Genomic DNA, 22,407 nt, shown 5'->3' on the forward strand with positions numbered 1-22,407 from the left:
GAATTGCTAGAAGCAACCAAAAATCCCATCAGTTGCATTGCTCTTAAAAAAATTAAATACCCTTGCCAAAAACGGTTTGGCTCAGTAGATAGAGCATTGGCCTGCGGACTGAAGGGTCCCAGGTTCAATTCCAGTCAAGGGCTTGTACCTTGGTTGCAGGCACATCCCCAGTAGGGGGTGTGCAAGAGGCAGCTGATCGATAATTCTCTCTCATCGATGTGTCTAACTCTCTATTCCTCTCTCTTCCTCTCTGTAAAAAAATCAATAAAATATATATTTAAAAAATTAAACATCCAGAATTAAGCTACTTCCAATAGTTAACCTATTAACGTGGGGGGGAAATGAGAAGTCCTCTAGCAAAAACTTTATTTATACACTTCAGGTGGCTAAATTTTACTAGTCACGCTTCTGCTTAGGATCACCTGACAGAGTGGGCAAGAGTGACCTTCCACTCTGATTCCAGTTCTGCCGTGGTTGATGCTAATTAAGGGAAATAGGATGATGTCATTCTGTTGTCTTACTTTTTTTTTTTAATTTATTTATTAAATTAATTGGGGTGACAATGGTCAACATGAACATATAGGTTTCATGTGTGGATTTCTGTTATAAGATCTGTATATTGCACCATGTGCCACCACCCAAAGTCAAATCTTCTCCTGACATCTCATATTAGAACTCCCTTTACCTTGTACCCCCTTCATTCTGGTGACCACCATTCTGCTGTTTGTGTTCATATGTTTCAGTTTTGTTTATTTTTCCCCTGAATTTTCAGTTTTATATTCCACATGAGTGAAATCATATGGTTCTTAGCTTTTTCTGTCTGACTTATTTCACTCATGTTGTCTTACTTTTTGAGACTGCCGCATGGAGATTAAAACACCATCCCTCTAAGTCCCTTAGAAAATCTGAATAGGACAAATCAAGTGAGACATTTCTTAGCCCCTCCAAGGTCAAGAATCTCCACTCTAGTCCACTTCCTCATTACTCTCCTGGCCCCTACAATGGTATCCTCTAAAAACCACAATTACCCACATCCTTTCCCCTTATTCCAAGTCTAAAAAAAAAAGTTCTAATCCTAGCTCTGCCACTAATAAGAAGGCAGAGAATCTTACAACCCATCTGTGAGGTAAGCAGATTGAATGGATGGTTTTCTAAGAATCTTTTCAATGTTCTGACTCCCTATGAGCTTCTCTTTAACTAAAAAAACAAAGCAAGGAGAATCCAAGATGGCAGCAAAGGTAAACACCTAATTGCAGCCTCACACAACAATTTCAATAAAATACAACTAAAATACAAAATGAACATTATCCAGAACTACAGGAAAGTCGACTGACTGGAAATTCTACAATGAGAAGGAAAGAGAAAACCAGAAGGAAAATCAGAGGAGCTGTAAAAGTCTAAGCTACGGAGACACACTGTGTGCGTGGAGAGGACGGAGCCGGAGAGGAGGGGGAGGCTGAGTGTCTGGCTGGCGTTCCCTAGCGGGAAGGAGATAAAAGCTCTGGACTGTGTTGAACCCCAGTTCCGACAGCACTGAACCTCAGTTCTGGGCGAGACCCTGGGGACCCAGACACATAAGGAAGGAGTCTGGGCTGTAAGGCGGAACCTCAAGGGAGCGGCGAAAGGCAGTCCCGGAGGCGCGCACATTGTGCACAGAGAACGGACAGTTGACTGTGCTGCTGGATTGCCCTAGCAGGAACAAGACAAAAACTCCAGACTGCTCTGAACCCCACTTCCAACCCCACTTCCAAGTGAACTAAACCCCAGTTCCTGGCTCATTGGGGGAGAGCCTAGACTGTTTGGTAGCAGGCAAAACTCAAGGGCACCTTTCTCTCAGAGGTGCTTGCAGCAAGTACTGAAGGACACTGAGGTACACTGAGACTCAGGAGCCTCATACAGGGGGCTGACGGAAGCCAATGCTGTAGGCTCCACCCTGAAACTCTGCCCCATCCAAGCTGAATACAGAGACTTTTAAGGCTACCAACTCAGGGAAGCTGCGAAAATGCCGAGACAAGAAAACAGATCACAAACAAAAGAAATGGAGGATAAAAAGTGATTGGATATAGAGTTCAAAACCACGCTTATAAGGTTTTTCAAGAATTTCCTAGAAAAGGCCAATAATATAAACGAGACCTATGAGGATATGAAAAGGGATCAAGTAGAAATAATAAGGGGTCAACAAGAAATAATAAGGGATCAACAAGAAATAAAGAATACATTGTCTGAAATAAAAAATATTATACAGAGTCCTAAAAATGGAAGATCACAAGAATCAAGTCAAAGATTTGGAACATAAAGAGCCAGAAGACACTCCTCCGCAGAAGCAAGAAGACAAGAGAATCCAGAAAGTTGAAGATAATGTAAGAAACCTCTTGGACATCTTCAAGCGAACCAACATCAGAATTATGGGGATCCCATTAGATGAGAGAGAGCAAGATACCGAAAACATACTGAAAGAAATAGTGACAGAAAACTTACCCCACCTGGTGAAAGAATTAGACTTACAAGTCCAGGAAGCGCACAGAACCCCAAACAAAAGGAATCCAAAGAGGACCACACCAAGACACATCATAATTAAAATTCCAAGAGCAAAAGACAAAGAGAGAATATTAAAAGCAGCAAGAGAGAAACAGGTAGTTACCTCTAAAGGAGCACCCATACGATTGTCAGCGATTTCTCAACAGAAACCATGCAGGCCAGATGGGAATGGCAAGAAATATTCAAGGTGGAATAGCAAGAACCTACAGCCAAAAATAATCTACCCAGCAAAGTTATCACTCAGAATCAAAGGCCAGATAAAGAGCTTCACTAAAAAAAAAAAAGCTAAAGGAGTTCATCACCGCCAAACCAGAATTATATGAATTGCTAAAGGGGGTTCTTTTGGAAAAGAAAGAAAATAAAGATAAATATTATGAACAAGAAATACATAACTATTAACAAGTGAATCTAAAAACCAAGAGAATTAAAAATATCTGATGAACAAATTAACTGGTGAATATAATAGAATCAGAGGTATGGAAGGGGAGTGTGGGAAGAGACTGAACATAAACTATGCACCTATGGATAAAGACAATGGGGGGTGGGGAAAGGGCAGAGGGTGGAGTGGGAACCTGGTGGAGGGGAGCAATGAGGGGGGGAAAAATGAGGAACATTTGTAATAATATGAACAATAAATATTTATTAAAAAATAAAAAAATAAAAATTTAAAAAATAAAAGGGGAAAAAAAATAAAAGAACAAAGCATCAAGCCATGACAGATGGGTTTTCCTTTGAACCTCTAAGCACAAGTGGTTAAGGAAACCAAAAAAAGGGGAGCATCCTCAAATCCTTTCAAGACTTGTGCCTGATTTAGGCCAGGGGAGGAGTCTTGGGTTGCACTGTCACCGTGACATCTAATCACTCTACCCAAGTGACAGGAATCCAGTGGGGTAAGAGGTGGAGGAGGAAGAGAAGAAATCAAGGTGTGGTGCTCGCCTCAGTCCATTCCATTACCTCCAATGTGAGCTGGGTTCTGGTGCCACAACCTTTCCCCTCTACATGTCCACATCCTGCCACTGAAAAATAGCATGTGGTCCTAGCTGGTTTGGCTCAGCCTGAGGATTGAAGGGTCCCGGGTTTGATTTCAGTCAAGGGCATGTGCCTCAGTTGCAGGCTGCTGGCCCTGGTCCGGGCATGCTGGAATCAACCAATTGATATGTTCCTCTCACATAGGTGTCTTTCTCTGTCTCTCCCTCTCTCTTCCACTCTCTCTCAAAAATCAATGGGAAAAATATCCTCGGGTGAGAATGGAGGCGGGGGGGGTGGGGGTGGGGGAATCATGTGAGCCAAAGTGGGAAGTCTATATACAATCTAAAATTCCAGCTTTCTTGGATGAGGGCATGTTTCAAACAACTTCAAAATAATCCTAAAATGTCTTCACATAAATCATCAAACCATCTGTTTATGACAGAACATATCAATTTGGTCATTCTTGTGACAAAGCAGGTCTTTTAGGTGAGATTTGCGACCATTTTAAGAGAGAAATTTCAGGCTGTTATTGCTATTAAAATAGGCTTACCTGTGACCCTAGCCAGTTTTCTCAGTGGCTTTAGCATCAGCCCTCAAACTGAAGGGACCCGGGTTTGATTCCTGTCAAAGGCTCATACCTCGGTTGCAGGTTTTATCTCTGGCCTCGGTTGGGGTATGTGTGGGAGGTAACCAATTGATGTGTCTCTTTCACATCGATGTGTCTCTCTCTCTCCCCCTCCCTTCCACTCTCTCTGAAAATCAATGAAAAAAATATACTTGGGTGAGGATTAACAACAACAAAAAATAGGCTTAGCTGTGTATTCTAAAGTCTGACCTTTCTCAGCAAGACAGGCCTACTGGCTGCACTCGGGGAGAACAAACAGACCAAAGATGAGAAAGAACAATAGCTTGTTCAACTTGGTACTCATGCTTCTTACCCACATGTTCTGAGAGGAAGACGACAAAGAACGGAGTGACCAGGTCATTAATTCCCTGGACATACCCACTGGCAGGGTGCCGGATGGCCCAAATAAATAGAATTCTTTCGAAGATCTAGGAAAGAAAGAGACATGACTGTAAACCATGGGAATATACTCCCTCCCTCCATTGACCTATCTCACAATTCATCTTAAAGTTGCTGCAAAATTTTTAGGAAAATATTTTATTTTTTTTAATTTAAAAAAATATATATATTTTATTGATTTTTTACAGAGAGGAAAGAGAGAGGGATAGAGAGTTAGAAACATCGATGAAGAGAAACATCAATCAGCTGCCTCCTGCACACCCCCCACTGGGTATGTGCCTGCAACCAAGGTACATGCCCTTGACCGGAATCGAACCTGGGACCTTTCAGTCTGCAGGCTGAAGCTCTATCCACCGAGCCAAACTGGTTAGGGCAGGAAAATATTTTAAATACTACAAAATGAAGTATAGGAATATAAAGTTTCTAAGACACTAACTGTTTTTAAGTGGAGGTGGATACTTCTCGCCCTTTGTCTTTTCAGTATCTAGTCAGTATGATATTAAATTGGGGAAGCGGGGAGGGTGGTGACCCAACAGCTTAGAAAAAGGTTTGCAATGATGTTATTGGTTCAGGATGTCGTTATTCAGAATGTCTAAGTTCCTTTTTGTCATTTCAGGATGTAGATAGGAAATACCTTCTCTACCGCCCTCTCCTTTCTCCCCTGCTGAGACAGAAAAAGATCTAGTGATAGACGATAAACGCAGGAAGTCACTTCATATATCAGGATGCATCCCAGACATTTGCTAGGGATAGAGAGTTAAATAAATAAAATTCTATGGATTCCTACAGCTGGGAATCTGAGAACAGAGAAATCAGCCACAGCCTCCATGGAAAAGCCTCTGGGGTGAAGCATGTTAGCCACAAGAGGCCAGAGGCTTAGGATGGGGAGAAAGAAGAGATCTTTATGGCCCCATCACAGAGTCTGGCCCTGTCCCACTCAGCTACACGCCCCTCTGCTTCCATCAGGCCCCCTGAGCTTTCCCCATCTTCTCTCAGCCTGCTAATGCTCCCTGGCTTCATCCCACTGACCACAACTCCTGGGCTTGACATGGACTGGCCGTGTCTCCATGAATCACACAGAAGTGTTGGTGACATACAGAGGGACAGGAGCCTACAGGGGACGCATGAGCTTGCAAAGCCCCAAACAGTCGGCTCTGGGGGCAAATTGAAGAGGCCCTCTCAGAGGCCAGGCAGAGGGACAAAAAGCTCCCAGGGAGAACGGTTAAAAGGAAATGGTTGTATGGTTTGTAGTGGGGTAGCTAGTGGAGAAATCTCTTCTACCAGGAATCTATAGACATGTGTTTAGCCTGCCTCCCAGCTGGCCGAGCTGAGACACTCTCTCTGTCAACACCCCTGCACTTCCAGGGGTAAGAACAGGCCCTGGGTGGAAGGCGCTGGCCTCTCTGCCTCTGCCCTACACTCTGGGACTGAGGGAAGGGCAAAGTGTCCTCATTTGTGTTAGACCCAACACTCTAATGGGGGCCAATCTACATTCTTTCCTCTCTGCTGCTAAATGACCCTAGAAACTGTAGATCAAGCTAGACTAGCCATGTTCCCTCTGTCTCCTCACAGCTCCTGTGGCCTGTCTGGATGTTTTTGTTAAAAGCTCCTCCAGGTCAGTCCTTTAGGGCTAACCAGGCCTGCACTCCACACTTACAGCCCCTTGTGAATACACAGATCCTGGGGACTGGCTTAAACACTGGCCAGTCCTCTACAGGAAGGATGGGACAATGCAGACACACTCACCCTGAATTAGTGAAGGTGTCAAAGAGGTGGAATTTGAACAGTATTCTGGTTACCACAGGAGACCATGGCATTTTCACTATGGAACAAATCTGGGATGACCTGGTTTTGCAGAGGTGAGAGGAGAGGGTAATCCCTGAAGGTTTTTCTACATCTCTTCTACCAGTGTGGTAATTCTGACTTATTTTAGTTAATGCCGACAAGCCTTTCAGGTTTGCAAAGCAAGTCTTTCAGTATTCAGCGTTTCTCAGTTCTCTGCTCCTGGTTAGCAGTTTATTCTATTTAAGAGGATTTGTTTTCTGGTGTGGCTCAGTGGTTAAGGGTCAACCCATAAACCAGGAGGTCACAATTTGATTCCTAGTCAGGGCACATGCCTGGGATGCAGGTTCCATCCTCAGTAGGAGGTGTATAGGAAGCAGTTGATAAATGATTCTCTCTCATCATTAATGTTTCTCTCTCTCCCTCTCCCTTCCTCTTTCTGAAATCAACAAAAACATATTAAAAAGAAAAGAAAAAACAGGACTAAAGCCTGCTAGACAGAAAGGTGATTTGAGAAAAGTTGAAAAGACTAGTTTGATTTTTCTTTCTTTGTATTCAGGTTCCACTATAAGGATAAGCCTTTTTTATAAGCTACTTTCCCTGTCTCCAAGTTTAGAGTAAACATGCACAGGTAGAAGTATCTGAACGTCCCCAAGTTAAAATGAAGAATGAGCAGAGCTGATTTGTAAGAAACTGTACAGGAGACACAGAGGGATCCTGAATGGGTTTTTAGCTTCCTCTTAGCTCTTATAGGTAAAATAATGGTGTCAACCTCAAATCTTCTTGATGCTATTGGCAAGTCATGGGGGTTCCCCCAGTAGAGACTTCTGGGTACAACATATCCAAAAGAGTATAAAACAGGTCCTGGCTGGTTTAGAGTGTTGACCCACAGACCAAAAAGGTTGTGGGTTCAATTCCTGGTCAAGGGCACAGACCTCAGTTGCAGGTTCAATCCTTGGCCCTGGTTGGGCCACATGTGAGAGACAAACAATTGCTGTGTCTCTCTCACATCAATATTTCTTTGTTTCTCCCTTTCCTCCACTCTCTAAAAAAAAATAATGGAAAAAATTTTCTGGAATGAGGATTAAAAAAAAAAAAATGGAAACAGGGACTCAGATATTTTGCCTGCCCATGTTCATAGCAGCATTATGAACTGTTCACTGTAGATGAATAGATCAAAAATATATGTTATATACATGTAATTAAATATTCATCCTTAAAAAGGAAGGAAGTTCTGGCACATGCTATAATATGGATGAACCTTGAAGTTATTATTTGAAGTGAAATAAGCTAGACACCAAAGAACAAATATTGTATGAACTCACTTATTACAGGTACTGAAAGTCAAATTCATGGAGAAAGAAAGTAGAATGGTGGCTGCTGGGGAATACAGTTAGTTATTGTTTAACAAGAGGCCTGGTGCATGGATTCGTGCACCAGCGGGGTCCCTCAGCCTGGCCTGCATCCTCTCGCAATCTGGGACCCCTTGGGGGATGTCAAACTGCCAGTTTCGGCCGACATCCGCAGGCCAGGCCCACAGGGAGCGGGCCTAAGCAGGCAGTTGGACGCTCTTAGCGCTGCCACAGAGGCAGGAGAGGCTCCCACCACTGTGGCTGTGCTCGCCAGCTGTGAGCCCGGCTCAGGGCTTCTGGCTGAGCAGCGCTCTTGTGAGAGTGCACTGACCACGAGGTGACAGCTCCTGCATTGAGTGTCTGCCCCCTGGTGGTCAGTGCACACATAGTGACCGGTCCTTCCACCATTTGGTCAATTTGCATATTAGCCTTTTATTATATAGGATAGGATAGATGGGGACAGTTTCAGTTTGGGAAAATAAAAAGTTCTAGAGATGGATGGTGATGATGGTTGTTTTGTTACGTATATTTACAACAATAAGAAAAATCAAAATCATTATCTCAGCTTGATAAAGCAGAACAAACACCGGACTAGGAATTCTAAGATGTGGGCTCCAGAGTTCATTCTGTCACCAGGTAGCCTCAAGACTGGGGGCAAGCCCCTTAAACTCAGCACTAGTTGGCCCAAGGGTCTGTTAGGAAGAGAGCATGAGAATGCATAAGGAAGTGCTGAGGGCCACAGCTCCACATCTGCACACAGTACACCGCGTTAGCTGTACACCTGCCGTGGTCAGGGGGAAGGCTCCAGCGCCATCCACACAGAACAGGGCCGCAGGAACCTGAGGGGGAAGGGCGGGGAGCATTCAGTACTTCCCTCACCTCCTGTACAAGTGGCTGCTGGAACAATGGGATGAGAGGATTCGTCCGTGGGATGTCAATGTGGATCTGAAAAAGAGAGCCATGCCAACACAAACGCCGCCTTATTTTTCTGGGACGTTATTTTCTTATAAGAACGGGTAGCAAGGGAGTAAGAGTGAGAGCACAATGTTTCTTTAGTAAGAACCAACTGACATCCAAAAAAAGTCTAGTTAAACCAGCCTGTCCATCTCAAATACGTTTCCATGATAGCAACAGCTTACTGAACAGTGAGGAAAACTCCTCCAAAACCACTTACACAAATAGCAACATGCTTCACACCGAGAGAACGCCCCGCTTTTCCCTATTGCTCTGAAGTCTGTCTCACTTCTTTAATAGTTATGATCAAAATGTGGACCCTTCTTTCCAAATCTTAGTCACCAATAGTTTCCAGGAACTACTGGTAAGAGCTCTGACAGCGGCAAAAATGTGCCAGGACAGGGAGCCAAGAAGGACCTGCTCCTGAAGCCACAATGCAGAAAAAGAGGGGGAAACTGGGGGAGCTGACCTTCAGGAACTGGCACCGAAAGTTCTGACTTCTGTTTCCAAAGAGGGCACTACAGTGGGTTTGGGCCTCGGACTCCCCGGTGCCCAGTATAACAATGTGAGGACTGTGTTGGCAGTGGCAGAGGGTACTTCAGTTCTTAGGGCTCGTTGCAGACAGCTGCCTCCCGCATCTTTTCCCTCTTCTACAACCACCAGACTGCTCTTCTCCCCCCTCCACCTTCCCACAGGCATGGGGCCCACTATGAGCAATAATGGAACGCTCCTGGCCAAGGCTGCTGAGGGCAACAACTCCTACAGACAGACAGAGAGGCATGGGTGCTAACCAGGCGCTAATGGACTGTCCAGGGGGACTAGACCACTCCTGAGTGAACGCATCTTTCATCTTGTGCCCCATAATCCTTACTACTGGCATGAGGTCTGTGAACAGCAGCGCTGGCCTTACCTGGGAGCTGATTAGAAGTGAAGGTCTCACCCCAGACTTACTGAACTAGAATGCACATTTTTATCATATTCCCTAAGTAGGATTTCACCAACATCCTAGGTTATTTGTATGCATATTAAAGTTTAAGAGGCACTGCCATTGGCCTGGGGTAGAGTGAGGGAGTGGGGGTGAGGGATCTATTTAAAATTATTAAAACCAGAGCTACTGAATTAGAAAAAGGGAAAGCAGTTCTGGGAATAATTTTTCCCAGAGCCCCCATACCTACACTGCATACTCCCAGGAATAAACGTCATTCCTAAGTAGCACACAATAGCCTGAAGGCTTGGGAAATCTGTTCCCCAATAGCACTCCCAGAAGACACACCTGAAGTTTATGACTAGCAAGTGAAGGGCAGAAGGTGATAACTATACCTGTCTGTAGGTGTCCTGGTGATGTTCCTCATTGCGAGAGTCGTAATACTGCTCAATGAAACCAAAATATTCCTCCCGCTTCCTCTGCAGGGTCAGCTTCCTCCTCTCGGTGTTGGCTGGGAGATAGCCCTGTGGACAGGACAGCTAGTCAGATGGGGACAGATGCTGGTTGGCGGAATCCTTAATTTTTATTTTAGTCTGAACAGTGACTTGGAAACTATCAGAGAAATGGAAAACTGCCACGAAAACAAGGGTGGATCCCATTTTGGTTTTGGCCACCGTGTCTGCCTTCCCTCGTCCAGTGAGACCCAGATGTGGGCAGATGAGCCAAGGCCAGCGTTCCCAGGATTATTTTCTCTTGTAGCCTGTGCAGGGCTTGGAGCTTGCACTGCTGGTGAGCAGAGCTAGCACAGAGAGCAGTGCTCCTAGGTCAGTCGGGGGAACTGGACCCAAGTCAGGACCTCTGAGGGCTATGTGTATACAAGACAACACTTCCGAGAATCATAGGAAGATGGTCGTGTCTAAAGCAAATCTCAGCGATGTGCCATGTAAGTATGTGCCCGTTACCCATGCTTTTCCATGTTAGCGTTCGGAATCACCAGCTGGGGAAGCTGAATGGAATCTGTGACATAGCAGCTGCAATGTCCAGACACAGAGCTTCTGGCAGCAGCTCCCTCCTAGCCCAAGCTCCAGGCCAACTTCCATTCTCATTTCTGGTCTAGATCCCACTCCCAATTATTACACCTCCTGCTCTCCTTCCGTTCTCACCAATCTATTCTTCACAGCTCTTGAACTTAGTTAGAAATGGCAGAGGCAATGATTCAGGGTTGCAGGACAGGGGTGGGGAGCAGCCAGGAGGGAGACCCTTCCTCTCCCGGACACTCATGCAATACATTCCACGGAGACTGCCTGGCAGGCAGGGACTGTGGCCGATTCATTTCTGTATGCCCTCCCAGCACCTGGCACGGTGCCTGGTGAACAGCAGGCCCTCAATAAATCCTTGCGAGAAGAATGAGGGAATTTTAGGGGCTCAGGAAAGCCAAGTGCTCCTGTTATAGTGCTGGCCAGTGTTCTGCCCCCAGTGAAAGTGGGACTAGGCAGGCCTGGCAGGGAGGCCCTTTCATCAGCTCTTCTCAGTCGCACAGTGGGTGTCAACCACTGTGGTTTTTCCTCCGGAAAAGGAGCGAAGCCCTGGGGCAAGCGCTGGGACAACCAGGCATCTCTCTTCTTTCTCCCGTGTGCTGAGAACGTGAGATTGCGCCTGTGGTAACCAACGTGTGCTCTTCTGTGTGTGTTAAAATAAACTCTCTGGAGTATGTGTCTGCATTCTGCATGCACAGACACTGGACTGCAGCCCCACAGTCCTGTCGTCTCCAGAGGGACTAGAGAAGTCTGAGGAGTAAGTCTAATGGGCCACACTAACCTCATGGGGTGAGAAGGGCCGTGTGAGGCTCACACTTCTCTATACAAGGGGTAGAACTCACCGACAAGAGTCTCCACGTTATAGGTCGAACCTCCCTGGGAACACCTGGCCAGCTACACTTCCTCAGTTCATCTGCAAACAGATAACAGCTCCTTGGATTGAACTCTTCCCACAAATGCCCTAAAGCAAACCTCAGCCTGATGCCTCCCACCATTCCAGTAAGATGATCATCACCATCACCACCACCACCAGCTACTGACAGCACCAGGGGAAAGCCCACAACAGCCCGAGCAGCAAAGCGCCAAGGACACGCTCTATGACAGGGATCCAGTCTGGGCTCAGCGGTTAGAGGGGAAGAGAAAGACCAGTGTGGATTTCAACAGAATCGCCGTGAGGTGGGAAAGCCCGACGCCAGAATAATTGCACTATGGTCTACAAGCCACAGAATCCAGTCCCACCTAATTTGGTCCCTAATTCCTAGTAACATACTCTGACTTAATACCTGCATGTCACTGCAATGGGCACCAGATCAGGAGATGCTGGAAAAGTAAAAGAAGGAAGAATAAAGAGCAATAGCTTCCAGGGCTCTGAGAATCCCAGTCACCAAGAGGCCCTATCTTGCCCAGGGCTCACGGGGACTCACCTAAGTCAGTGTTGTGGCTGGAGAGAAGCTGACGGAACTTTTCTAGGCGGGTTTTCTCCCGGACAGTCATTGGGGGTGCCCCAGAAGCATTCTGGTCTGAGATCCGGGCAACGAGGGGGATGATGGGTCGGATTGGGAGTGATTGCTGTTTGTGGAGTGCATTCCTTAGGCACGAATCACCTGAGATAATTCGAAAGAGAAAGAGACGGGCTGTGTGAAGAGCACGGACTCTGAGTGACCTAACTGCTCAGTACGGTCTCCTCCACGAGCCTCAGCAGCACAGTTTGTGCGCCCGAGGTGCCCAGCTGAGGGGCACGGGGGATGGAAACCCAGCTGTGCTCAACTCTTCTGCCAGAGGATGGGCTGCGTTTTTTATTGTGCATACGTACAAGGCATCTTATGTGCTAATGGAGACTCGGATGCTGCAGCAAGTTCGAGAACTTTTTTGGCAACCCCTGATGGCAAACTAATGTTTTCTTTCTTCCCCAACCTGGGACTCTTCTTGGTGCCTAATGATAAGTTTTGGGGCAATACAAGTTCACCTTCCCTTTCCACATCACAGAGCACACAGGAAACGAGCACACCGTACAGCACACTGCCATGCGAGGTGGCTCTCCTGAAGCCCAGCCCCACGCCGCTGCCCCGGGGTCCCTGGCCCAACTCTCGCCCTTTCCTGGCGCACCATGTGCCCGGCATGGGGGAGACACTCTGGCCGAAAGCAATCACACTTTCGGTAGCTGCAGTTCCTCCCTGCTGCACATGTCTCCCAGCGTTTAATTCTGCTGGGATCTGACTAAAATGGCAAGAGCAGACTCTAGCTGAACTCTAGACATTGACAATGGTCCTAGACATTTCTACCCCAGACGGTAAGGTGGGAGAAACAAGCAGTATAGGACAAACATTATTGAGTGTTTACTATTCATATCTCTCCTTTGATCCTTACAACATACAGTGGGAATTGATTAATTTATTACTAAGCCTCAGATGAGGAAACTGCAGCTAAGAGAGGGTAAGTAATTTACAAGGGAGAGCTGAGAGGCCTCCTCGATCTTTCCAAAACCCTTATTTATTTTACCATCCCAAACAAAACTCAGGTTTAAACTCTGGCTGAGCTTGCATGACGTTTCACATTCTTTCTATATCAGGGCCTTATAAACTTAAGTCACAATAAGAATTACCAGTGAAGAGTGACACCAGCACAACCATCAGGTTTATAGAAACAAGGGCTGCAGGTACTTGGCTCACGTCGCAGCGCTGAGGCCCATGTGCACATCTGGCAGCAGCAACTGACCGACAGATGCTAGATTCATAAAGGAAGGCCCTCGGGTGTCCTGGCTGCACAAAGGTAGCAGCTCATTAGGGATCATGGAGGGCTCTTCCTCACACTAGGGCACTTCAACCATGGTGCACAGACACTGTCTGCAGCTGTGGCCCCTGGGCACCAACACTAAATGCCCGCCTGCACCTGGCACCGAAGGTCCACGCTGGGGCCCAGAACAGCTACGGAGAGTGTGTGGGGAATGATTTTAAAGGCCTTCCAGGCCAATTCATGACCACATGCTTAATCTGAAACTGTGAAAGAAGTTCTCTTAGGACCTGAGCCAGGACATGCTCCAGGGCTCAGCATTTTTCTACTTCCTTTCCCCCTTTACCAGTCAGCTGTTTTAACTTTCTCTAAAATGACAGCACTTCCCTCTCTCTCAGAATAACCCCAGCCGTTTTGGCTCAGTGGGTATAGTGTCAGCCAGAGGACTGAAGGGTCTCGGGTTGGATTCCAGACAAGGGCATGAACCTCGGTTGCAGGCTCGATTCCCCGTTGGGGCGAGTGTGGGAGGCAACCAATTGATGTGTCTCTCTCACTTCAATGTTTCTCTCTCTCTCTCTCTCTGTCTCTTCCCTGCCCTCCCATTCTCTAAAAATCAATGGGAAAATACCTTAGGGTGATGATTAACAATAAGTAAGAGCACACTGAGAATCTCCCAATATCTGGTAAAGCCACATCACCTCAACCAGCTGCTGAAGCCTCCTGAAGAGACACAGAGGGGCATCTCCTCCTGCCCCCTCCCAGATGGGCAGGCAGCTGGGACACAGGGCCTTCAGGAACAAGAGAGACAACCTATGCTGGTGGCTGCTCCCCACCCTGAGGAGGCCCACCAATAGCACCAAACCTTAAATACATTAGTCAACATTCTTCAATCTAGCCAGGACTAAAGCAATGTGAAGCAATCAAAGTTTTGGACCCCAGCGCAGGAAAGAAAGAAGAGATTGGCAGGCAACACCTGTGTGTCAGGAAGTGAAGCCTCCGGACACAGGGCCAGGAAGCCACCCAGGTGGGAGGAGCAAGTACAACTTATGACCAGTTAGGCTCACTGATGTCATACCTTAGGCTTGAGCTTGCTTATTTACTATCCAATGGAAAATCTGAGTGATGCCCTAAAGAAAAAATGCTTTTATTTTAAATGCACTCTGCTAAAAACGTCGAGGCTATGGAGGTGAGCAGAATGGACTTACTGGAGTTTCTGGACAGTTGGGCATCACTGCTGGACTTTATGACGTAGTTGGCAGGAATGTCGGATGTTGTTGACTGGGACCGTTCTGGTTTCACCCTCAGCTTGCTGTGGTTTTCTAGGACTTGAGCGGCAGTTGCCAAAGCAACTTTTGAGTTCAGAGTTTGGAAAGAAGGGGGGGAAAAGTCCTCTTCCTCATCATCACCAATGTCCCACGCATCACTGGTGTTCCGGGCAAACTCATGGAAACTGGAGGCCTTCTTATTCTTCAGAGGAACTGCGTTGACCTTTGACCGTTCTTTAATGAAGCTTTAAGAAAGGAGACACTATTACGAAGGAATGGTCTGGCACATCTCACCACTTGCTTAAGGTACTACTAATAGCTTTACAAGAAATCCCATACACAATCAATACCTTCTTCAAACAAAAAACACCCATATCCATTCCTCATCTAGATGCATCTAGACCAGCCCAATGCTGCAGCAGAGGTAGTAAGACAGCAATGCTCACCAGCTATTCCATGTGCTCCTCTATACTTTCCAGTCCCCTGCCACTTAGGTGAGGCCACATGGGCTGAGGAGAGAAGTGAGCAGATCATTTCTAAGCCCAAGCATAAAAGAACAGGTGTGAGTTCTCCATAAACTTTCTTTTACCACAGTAACTGAGGAGGCTCCGGATGGCGGCGCCTCCCTTAGGCTGGACAACAGCGTGAGTACTGAAGCCCAGCCTGCCCTCCACTCCCACCTAATCCATTAAACTTTGTGTGTCAACCCACCGAAATTTTAGACTTAACCTGTTAATGGCAATATAACCTTACTACTCCTTAGAGTAGGACATAAACTATTGCTAGAATAAGAGAGGTAACTTTAGGTAGACCATAAATAGCATTAACCATTGAGTTCCAAAATGAACATGTGGTCCTTTTTTATTCTGTTAAAGTCCATCTGCTAGCAGTGAGGAGATGGTCTCAGTTTGGTCCTAGTCTGTCTATAACACTTTTTTTTTTTTTTAAACAGAGGGCAGTGTCAGAACTGACATATTTGTAAAGCAATAGAACCTGGCTTATAATTGAATTAAGATTATTTTAGTTTTTTTTTTTTAACAAATATATTTTTATTGATTTCAGAGAAGAAGGGAGAGGGAGAAAGAAACAGAAACATCGATGAGAGAGAATCATTGAATGTCTGCTTCCTGCATGCCCCCCACTGGAGAGAAAGCCTGAAACCCAGGCATGTGCCCCAAAAGGGAATCGAGCTGTGATCTTCTGGTTCATAGGCTGACACTCAAACACTAATATCACACATGGCTGGGCTAATTTTCACTACTTATTTTTAATTTTTTTTTTTTTTAAAACGGTATAGGTTTTCCACTTATAGTAATGATAAGATTTTGAAAAAATAAATCTAATTATGTAAATAAAACAAGTGTTTTAATGTAAATAGTAAGATAGAAAATGGTTTAAAAAAATCACAATTTGGGGAACACTAGATGAACTCATTGAGAAAAGAGCCTAGCCCTAAGAGGCACGTAGAATCTCCTTCCTTCCCTGAGCGTTTCCTCTGTCTCCTGCTTAAGGTCCGGGTGCCCTTATTCCAGTCCCAGGGCACTGTGGTTGGGACATTTCTAACTCAGTCTTACTTAGCGTCCCTCATACCCCAAATAGGGAAACAGAGTATGGCCTTCTGCAAGTTTCCACCAGGGGGCTGGAAAGCAATGGGTAAAACATTAAAAAGTCTCCCTGCTTTCCCCAGGAAGGCAGGGAAAGTGTGAAACCCTGGGCCAGAGGAGCAGAAGTCCCCCATTTCCAGGAGATGTTTCTTCCTTGGGTAGAGGTGGGTGGTCTAATAACCCATTCCATCTCCCTAGATGAGTCCAATATTTATTCTGAAAGATAATTGTTATTAACATTGATAAATAAGACTAGTAAACTCATATAATTTATAGGAATGTCCCTGTTACTAACACCAAGGAAGGAGTAAGATATCACTGAGGCATTATCTCACATGGAGTAAAAGAAAATACATCACATGAATGCAAGAGAGAACACAACATTATAAGATGTAACAGCTCAAATGTGATAAAAACAAGATACCATTTTCTACCCACTAACTTAGCAAACATCTAAAAATGTATTCTCTTCAGCTAACCAGAGTGTAGTGAGACCAGGTCTCTAACATTGCAGGTAGAGGTATATATTGTACAACTTTCTGGAAAACAATCTGGGAACATATACACCATGAACCTTAAAATGGTCCATCTCTAATCATAAAAATACAATCAGAAGTCAAACAAAAATGACCTAAAACAGTTTATAATGGTGTTATTGATTTAATCCTTACCTAAGGATATGTTTATTGATTTTAGAGAGAGAGGAGGGGGGAAAGGGAGAGGGAAGGGAGAGGGAGAGGGAGAGAGAGAAACATTGATGTGATAGAGTAACATCAATTGGTTGCCTCAAATAGGGGATCAAAACTGCAAACTTTTTGGTTATGGGACTACTATCCAACCAACTGAGCCACCTGGCCAGGGGGGTATTATTTATTATTTATTTTGGTTAAAAACTGCAAATAACAAATATCTAGAAATTGGAAATCCTATCTAATAATCTAATAAAAAAGTAAAATACAAATTTACCATCACTCCGAGACAAAAATGGTGGTCCCCATGGCCACAAGATGGTGGCGCCCAGGACCCTCAGCCCCGCTGCTGGAGTCTCTAGGCCTGTCCGCCTGAGGGGGAGATCCAGCCTTTCAACTCCACCAGTGCTGCAGCATCTAGGCCCCTCAGCCCCGCAGGGGTTCCTGTGGATCTGCCCCAGACACTGCAGACAGAGACTGGACAGCAGGGCTTGGGGGCATCCTTAGCACAGAGGCGGCGGGAACACCCCCAGGCCCAGCAGACAGAACCCGGACAGCAGGGCGTGGGGGCTTCCTTAGTGTGTCAGTATCAGTGAAGCCCCCAGGCCTGGCAGACAGAATACACTGCAGGGCACTGGGGCTTCCTTCGCATGGCGCATGTTGAGGCAGAGAGCGGACAGCAGGGCATGGAGCTTCATCTCTATGGCTGTAGCAAAACCTCCACGCCCCACAGAGAGCAGAGAACCACGGGAGTGGGCCTGAGCCATCAGCAGGACATCCCCTGAGAGCTCCTGGATTGTAGAGGGTGCAGGTTGAGATGAGGGACCCCCATGCCCGAATTTTGTGCACCGGGCCTCTTGTGATGAAATATGGTTGCAATCACCAGATGGAATGTATACTGCCAGTGAAAATCATATCTTGAAAACAATCTAAAGAAAGTAAAAATTGGAGCCAAAATTATATATTTTAATGGTCTCTTTATTAAAAAAAAAAAAAAAAAAAAAAAAAAAAAAAAGAAGAAGAAGAAGACCAGGAAGAAAACATATCAAAATGCTAACACTGAGTGCTTATACTCCTCTGAATTATTCATGTTTTTTAAACTGAGCATATAATTTTTATTATTCAGTGGGAAATAAATGTTTTGTTGGTTTTCATCAACCCCCAAAGTAATAATACTTATAAACCTACTGAATGAATAAGTGGAAATGTACTAGAGTCCAAATCAAAGAAGATAAAATTGAGGCATTGCAGTGCAAATACCTGCATGTCAAAAATCCACGGGAGCCCTGGCCAGTGGCTCAGTTGGTTGGAGCTTTGTTCCATACTCCAAAGGTTGCAGGTTCTATTCCCAGTCAGGGCACGTACCTAGGTTTCAGATTCGATCTCTGGCTGGGGTTGTAAGGGAGGCAACCGATCGATAATTCTCTCTTATATCCATGTTTTCCTCTCACATTGATGAGTCTCTCTCAAATCAATGAAAACAGATCCTCGAGGGAGGACTACAAAAAACAATTTTGTTTTTTAAATCCACTTGACCCAGAAGGCAAATGATTCCCCTGCAGACCTTCTGAGGCTGCCTGCTCCAGCCTCATCATCACGGCTGCTTCTCCTCTGTAAAAGGGTCCAGGAGCCACAACCTGCAGTACACACCACAGAGGCTCCACTGTCAGGAACAATGGGCAGATGTGTAAGAAAGTCCTGTCACCAATAAAACACTGTATAGGAGCACGAGGTTATTATTGCTACTTTCCTCCTTGGTGGTTAAGTGTACCTTATGATTGCACATAACAGATCCGACAGTGTGATATGGAGCACTCGGGATCGCAAGGTTAACTAACTACTGTTTTCCTTTCTGTTTGGTGTTTCCTAAAACCTCTTGATATTTTGAGAATTCTTAAAAAAAAACAAAAAAACATTGATTTAAGAAGCTGAATTTTAACTCAGTCAAACAACTGACTGGATGCTAAAGTCTAACCTTGGGTGAAGCAGATGCACACTTGGACTAGATTACAATCTACACCCAGAGATGGGCCGTGCTGAGGGTCAGGTTCTAACAGACACTGAGCTTCCTCTACAAACGAAGGAGGTAAATTAGCTGAGTGCTGGGAACATGCACATATTTTGCTATATTTTCCTTTATACCTTTTTATACATTTAAAATATTTCATTATATTTTTTGAAGCAGGTGAAGATTCAATACAAATGAACTAGCTTAAAATTTAGAATTTATACAAATACTAGTAAAGGCTTTGCAAATCGAAATAGAAAGGACTTATTCACACACAACAAAGAGAAGGGCTGCCATTACCTGTGAGAAAGACGAGAGATTCAAAGCAGACCATTTTGAGGCTGCTAGAAATTACTTTAGGTCTACCTACCCCACAAAACCCAAAACTCAAGTTAAAACAGTCAGCTCTGTCCTGAGGACAGAGGCCTCTGAGGAGGCAGCGGTTGGTATCAGCTAGAGCGGTGGGAGTCTGAGGACAGAGTGAAAGAGGAGCGAGAATGACGGCGTCAGGTGTACCACCGAGAGAAAGCAGAAAACTGCAGACCAGTAATAATGATGGAGACATTTAAGGTTTTGAAGATTTCCCAGGTTCATTAATTTTGTTCTCTCCAGAGGGGATAATATAAATTCATGCACACATAATGGTTAACATTTATGAGCTACAATATTTACTAGGTGGTAGGCTCTGGGCTAATATTTACACATGCCTATTTTCTTATTAAGGCTCATGGCTGGTGAGTGCAGCAGCAGTGGCAGGACCCTCAGGGATGTCCGCCTGCCGGCTTAGAGGACACAGGCCGGACTAAGGGACCCCCACCCTAAGTACACGATTGTCTGCACCGGGCCTCTAGTTTACAGATAAGGAAACTGAAGCTGACTAAGGTCCTGGGCGGGCAGCAAAGTTTGGGCTCAAATCCAGGCCCACCTCACTGCAGAGCCTGCATGCTCTTGACCTACTCCACCTAGAAAAATGGAGCGGGAGGAGAGAGTTGAGGCCGAGTGGGACCTGCAGCCTGGGAAGAGGAGTTGCCACACAAGCTGAGCACATAACAGCATAGCTATCATAGCTCCCAGTGTGCACGCTGATAGCCCTCGCTCTCGTCTGGTAGGAATGACTAAACAGACTGTGCATGTCAGTAGCCAGAATGGATAGCAGTCACTTCTAGGGGTATGGTCATTGGAGGAGAAATGTCTCTCTTCCCTTGAACTCCAGCAGTCCCAGTAAAAAACCAACAATTCTAGCTTGGGGGTCTCATTTTAACATGATCACAACTAAGTTATACCTAGTCAAGGTATAATAATGCCACAGTGTGTCTTAAAGTTTAACCAGGATTATTTAAACAGAAGTACATCCAAGTTACAACTGAACTGGTCTCAGATAGTCGTCTTCATCATACAGCCTCACAATCTGCCAAACTACAGTTTAAAAAGCATTTTCACAGATACTCATTTAATCCTCACAACTCTGTGAGCTGAGTCTTATATTTCTGTTTTATGGGTGAGGAAACTAAGGCTCCAAGTTATTTGCCCAAGATAATGGAGCTATAAGTGGTAAAGAAAAAGCAATTCAAGAAGTGCGGGTAAAACTAAAACACACAAAAAACATAATAAATGGCACATTTAAGAGAAATGCAGTCATCTGGTGAAGAGTAACTTCTTCAGTGTTAACACAGAGACACCTACAGATATTTTGAAAAGGAGTGGCTACAGGTTATACTGGTTAGGAAACAAAAGTTCAATTATTCTGTAATTTGTCTAATACTATACTGTTTTACTGATATGGCTATTCACGCAATAGAAATGATACAGATTTGTTTAGAAAAATAATGTTTGACATTGGTAAGGGATGTGAAGCAATTGGGGATTTACTAACAATCAAATGAATCCAGTTATCACAATAGCTAGTGTGGCTCCGTGTGAACCAGCCTTATACTAGGAACAACGGTATCAAGTCAGAGAACAATAAATTTAGAAGCCTGTCATGCCATCAATTGGCCAAAGGGGCCACTCTGCAATAAGAGTAATTTTATATGAGCTATAAAAATTATTGTAGGCAATATTATCACTATTGGTAATAGTTTGGCAAATTGAAGTCAATACACACAGACGGGAATGTTACTTGCTCATGCAGTTTGGTTGATTGAAGACCCAATGTAAAGATTTCTGCTGTGATGGCAATTAACCACCTAGCAATTAACGGCAGTCTGAAGTGGAACAATAGCCATATAGTGGGAAAAGTAATAAAAATGTCCCAACAAAGGTACTAAAATAAGGACAATTAATGTTTTATAATAATCTGGAATTGTAAAATGATCCAAACATAGGTGTTTTCCAGGTTGTAGGCTATTAATACCAAACCACCACGTGAGTGAAAAGGAGACACAATTTATTTAGTGACAATTATATTCCTTCCAAATTGCAGAGCTATGTGATTACCTCTATTGAAAGTATGAATGCAACTCTGCTGATCAGTTAAAACAGTGGTCTGCAAACTGTGGCTCGTGAGCCACATGTGGCTCCTTGGCCCTTTGACTGTGGCTCTTCCACAAAATGCCATGGTCTGGGCGAATCTATTTTGAAGAAGTGGTGTTAGAAGAAGTTTAAGTTTAAAAAATTTGGCTCTCAAAAGAAATTTCAATCGTTGTATTATTGATTTTTGGCTCTGTTGACTAATGAGTTTGCTAACCACTGAGTTAAAACATTCATGGTTTTATATCACTAACAGGTAGAAGACAAGAGTATATAAAACTGGTCCTAGCAGTTTGGGATATGGTGATACTACTCAAGACCTGTCTTAAGTATAGAATCAGAGAAAACACAGTTGATGACTGGTACAGACAAGGTATGGTGACTTTAATCCAAGCATAAAGTGGGATAGTACACTCCACTGCCTTATGTATGGATAGATAGACAGATTTATGACACAAGCATCCCGCCCCACCCCTGGCTGCTCAATGCCTGCATATGCAAATTAACCCACCATCTTTGTTGGGTTAATTTGCATAACCACTCCTGATTGGCTGGTGCGTGTCACAAAGGTATGGTTAATTAGCATGTTACTCTCTTATTAGGTAGATGCTGGGCTTGGCCAGTGTGGCTCAGTGGTTGAGTGTCAAACTATGAACCAGAAGATCACAGTTCAATTCCCAGTCAGGGCATACCCCCAGTGTAGGCTTGATCCCCAGTGTGAAGGATGCAGAAGGCAACCAATCTATGATTCTCTGTCGTCATTGATGTTTCTATCTCTCTCCCTCTTCCTTCTTCTCTGAAATCAATAAATATATTTTTTAAATAATAAAATAAAACATACTGGAATGGATCTATTACTAATCAACAAATCCTGGCTGTGAACAAAACTGGCTGCAAGGAACTGAATTCTCAACTATGATGCTTAAGTGATAAAGATCACAATGTCAGGGCTGGCTGGTGTCTCTGCAATTCTCTTGCTCTTTCCCTCTGGTTACAAATAGTGTCTGCATCTTAGTTTCACACTACCACATTCAAAAGCAGGAAATGTGAGCAGAGGCAAA

The 22,407-nt window shown here is 44.7% G+C and overlaps 1 protein-coding gene across 6 annotated transcripts in view; it reads right to left on the reverse strand.

Annotated features, from left to right (window-relative positions):
* The window catches only part of TBC1D22B (TBC1 domain family member 22B), a 67,409-nt gene that overhangs the window by 31,547 nt on the left and 13,455 nt on the right, over positions 1-22,407 (reverse strand). For 5 of the 6 annotated variants that reach the window (XR_006739973.1, XR_004983629.2, XM_045572726.1 and 2 more), the window contains exons 3-8: positions 14,517-14,821; positions 12,006-12,185; positions 11,424-11,494; positions 9,940-10,068; positions 8,545-8,610; positions 4,446-4,560 (exon numbers count right to left, since the gene is read on the reverse strand). Coding sequence is in view for 4 of the 6 variants with exons in the window: in XM_045572726.1 (XP_045428682.1) it covers positions 4,446-4,560; positions 8,545-8,610; positions 9,940-10,068; positions 11,424-11,494; positions 12,006-12,185; positions 14,517-14,821 (866 nt within the window). In the remaining 2 variants the exon portion in view is untranslated. The remainder of the gene's footprint in view (positions 1-4,445; positions 4,561-8,544; positions 8,611-9,939; positions 10,069-11,423; positions 11,495-12,005; positions 12,186-14,516; positions 14,822-22,407) is intronic. The other variant, XM_036413577.2, reaches the window with a different exon arrangement.

This window comes from Pipistrellus kuhlii, unplaced genomic scaffold (assembly GCF_014108245.1).
Source record: "Pipistrellus kuhlii isolate mPipKuh1 unplaced genomic scaffold, mPipKuh1.p scaffold_m20_p_5, whole genome shotgun sequence".
In the NCBI taxonomy this organism is placed as follows: Eukaryota; Metazoa; Chordata; class Mammalia; order Chiroptera; family Vespertilionidae; genus Pipistrellus; species Pipistrellus kuhlii.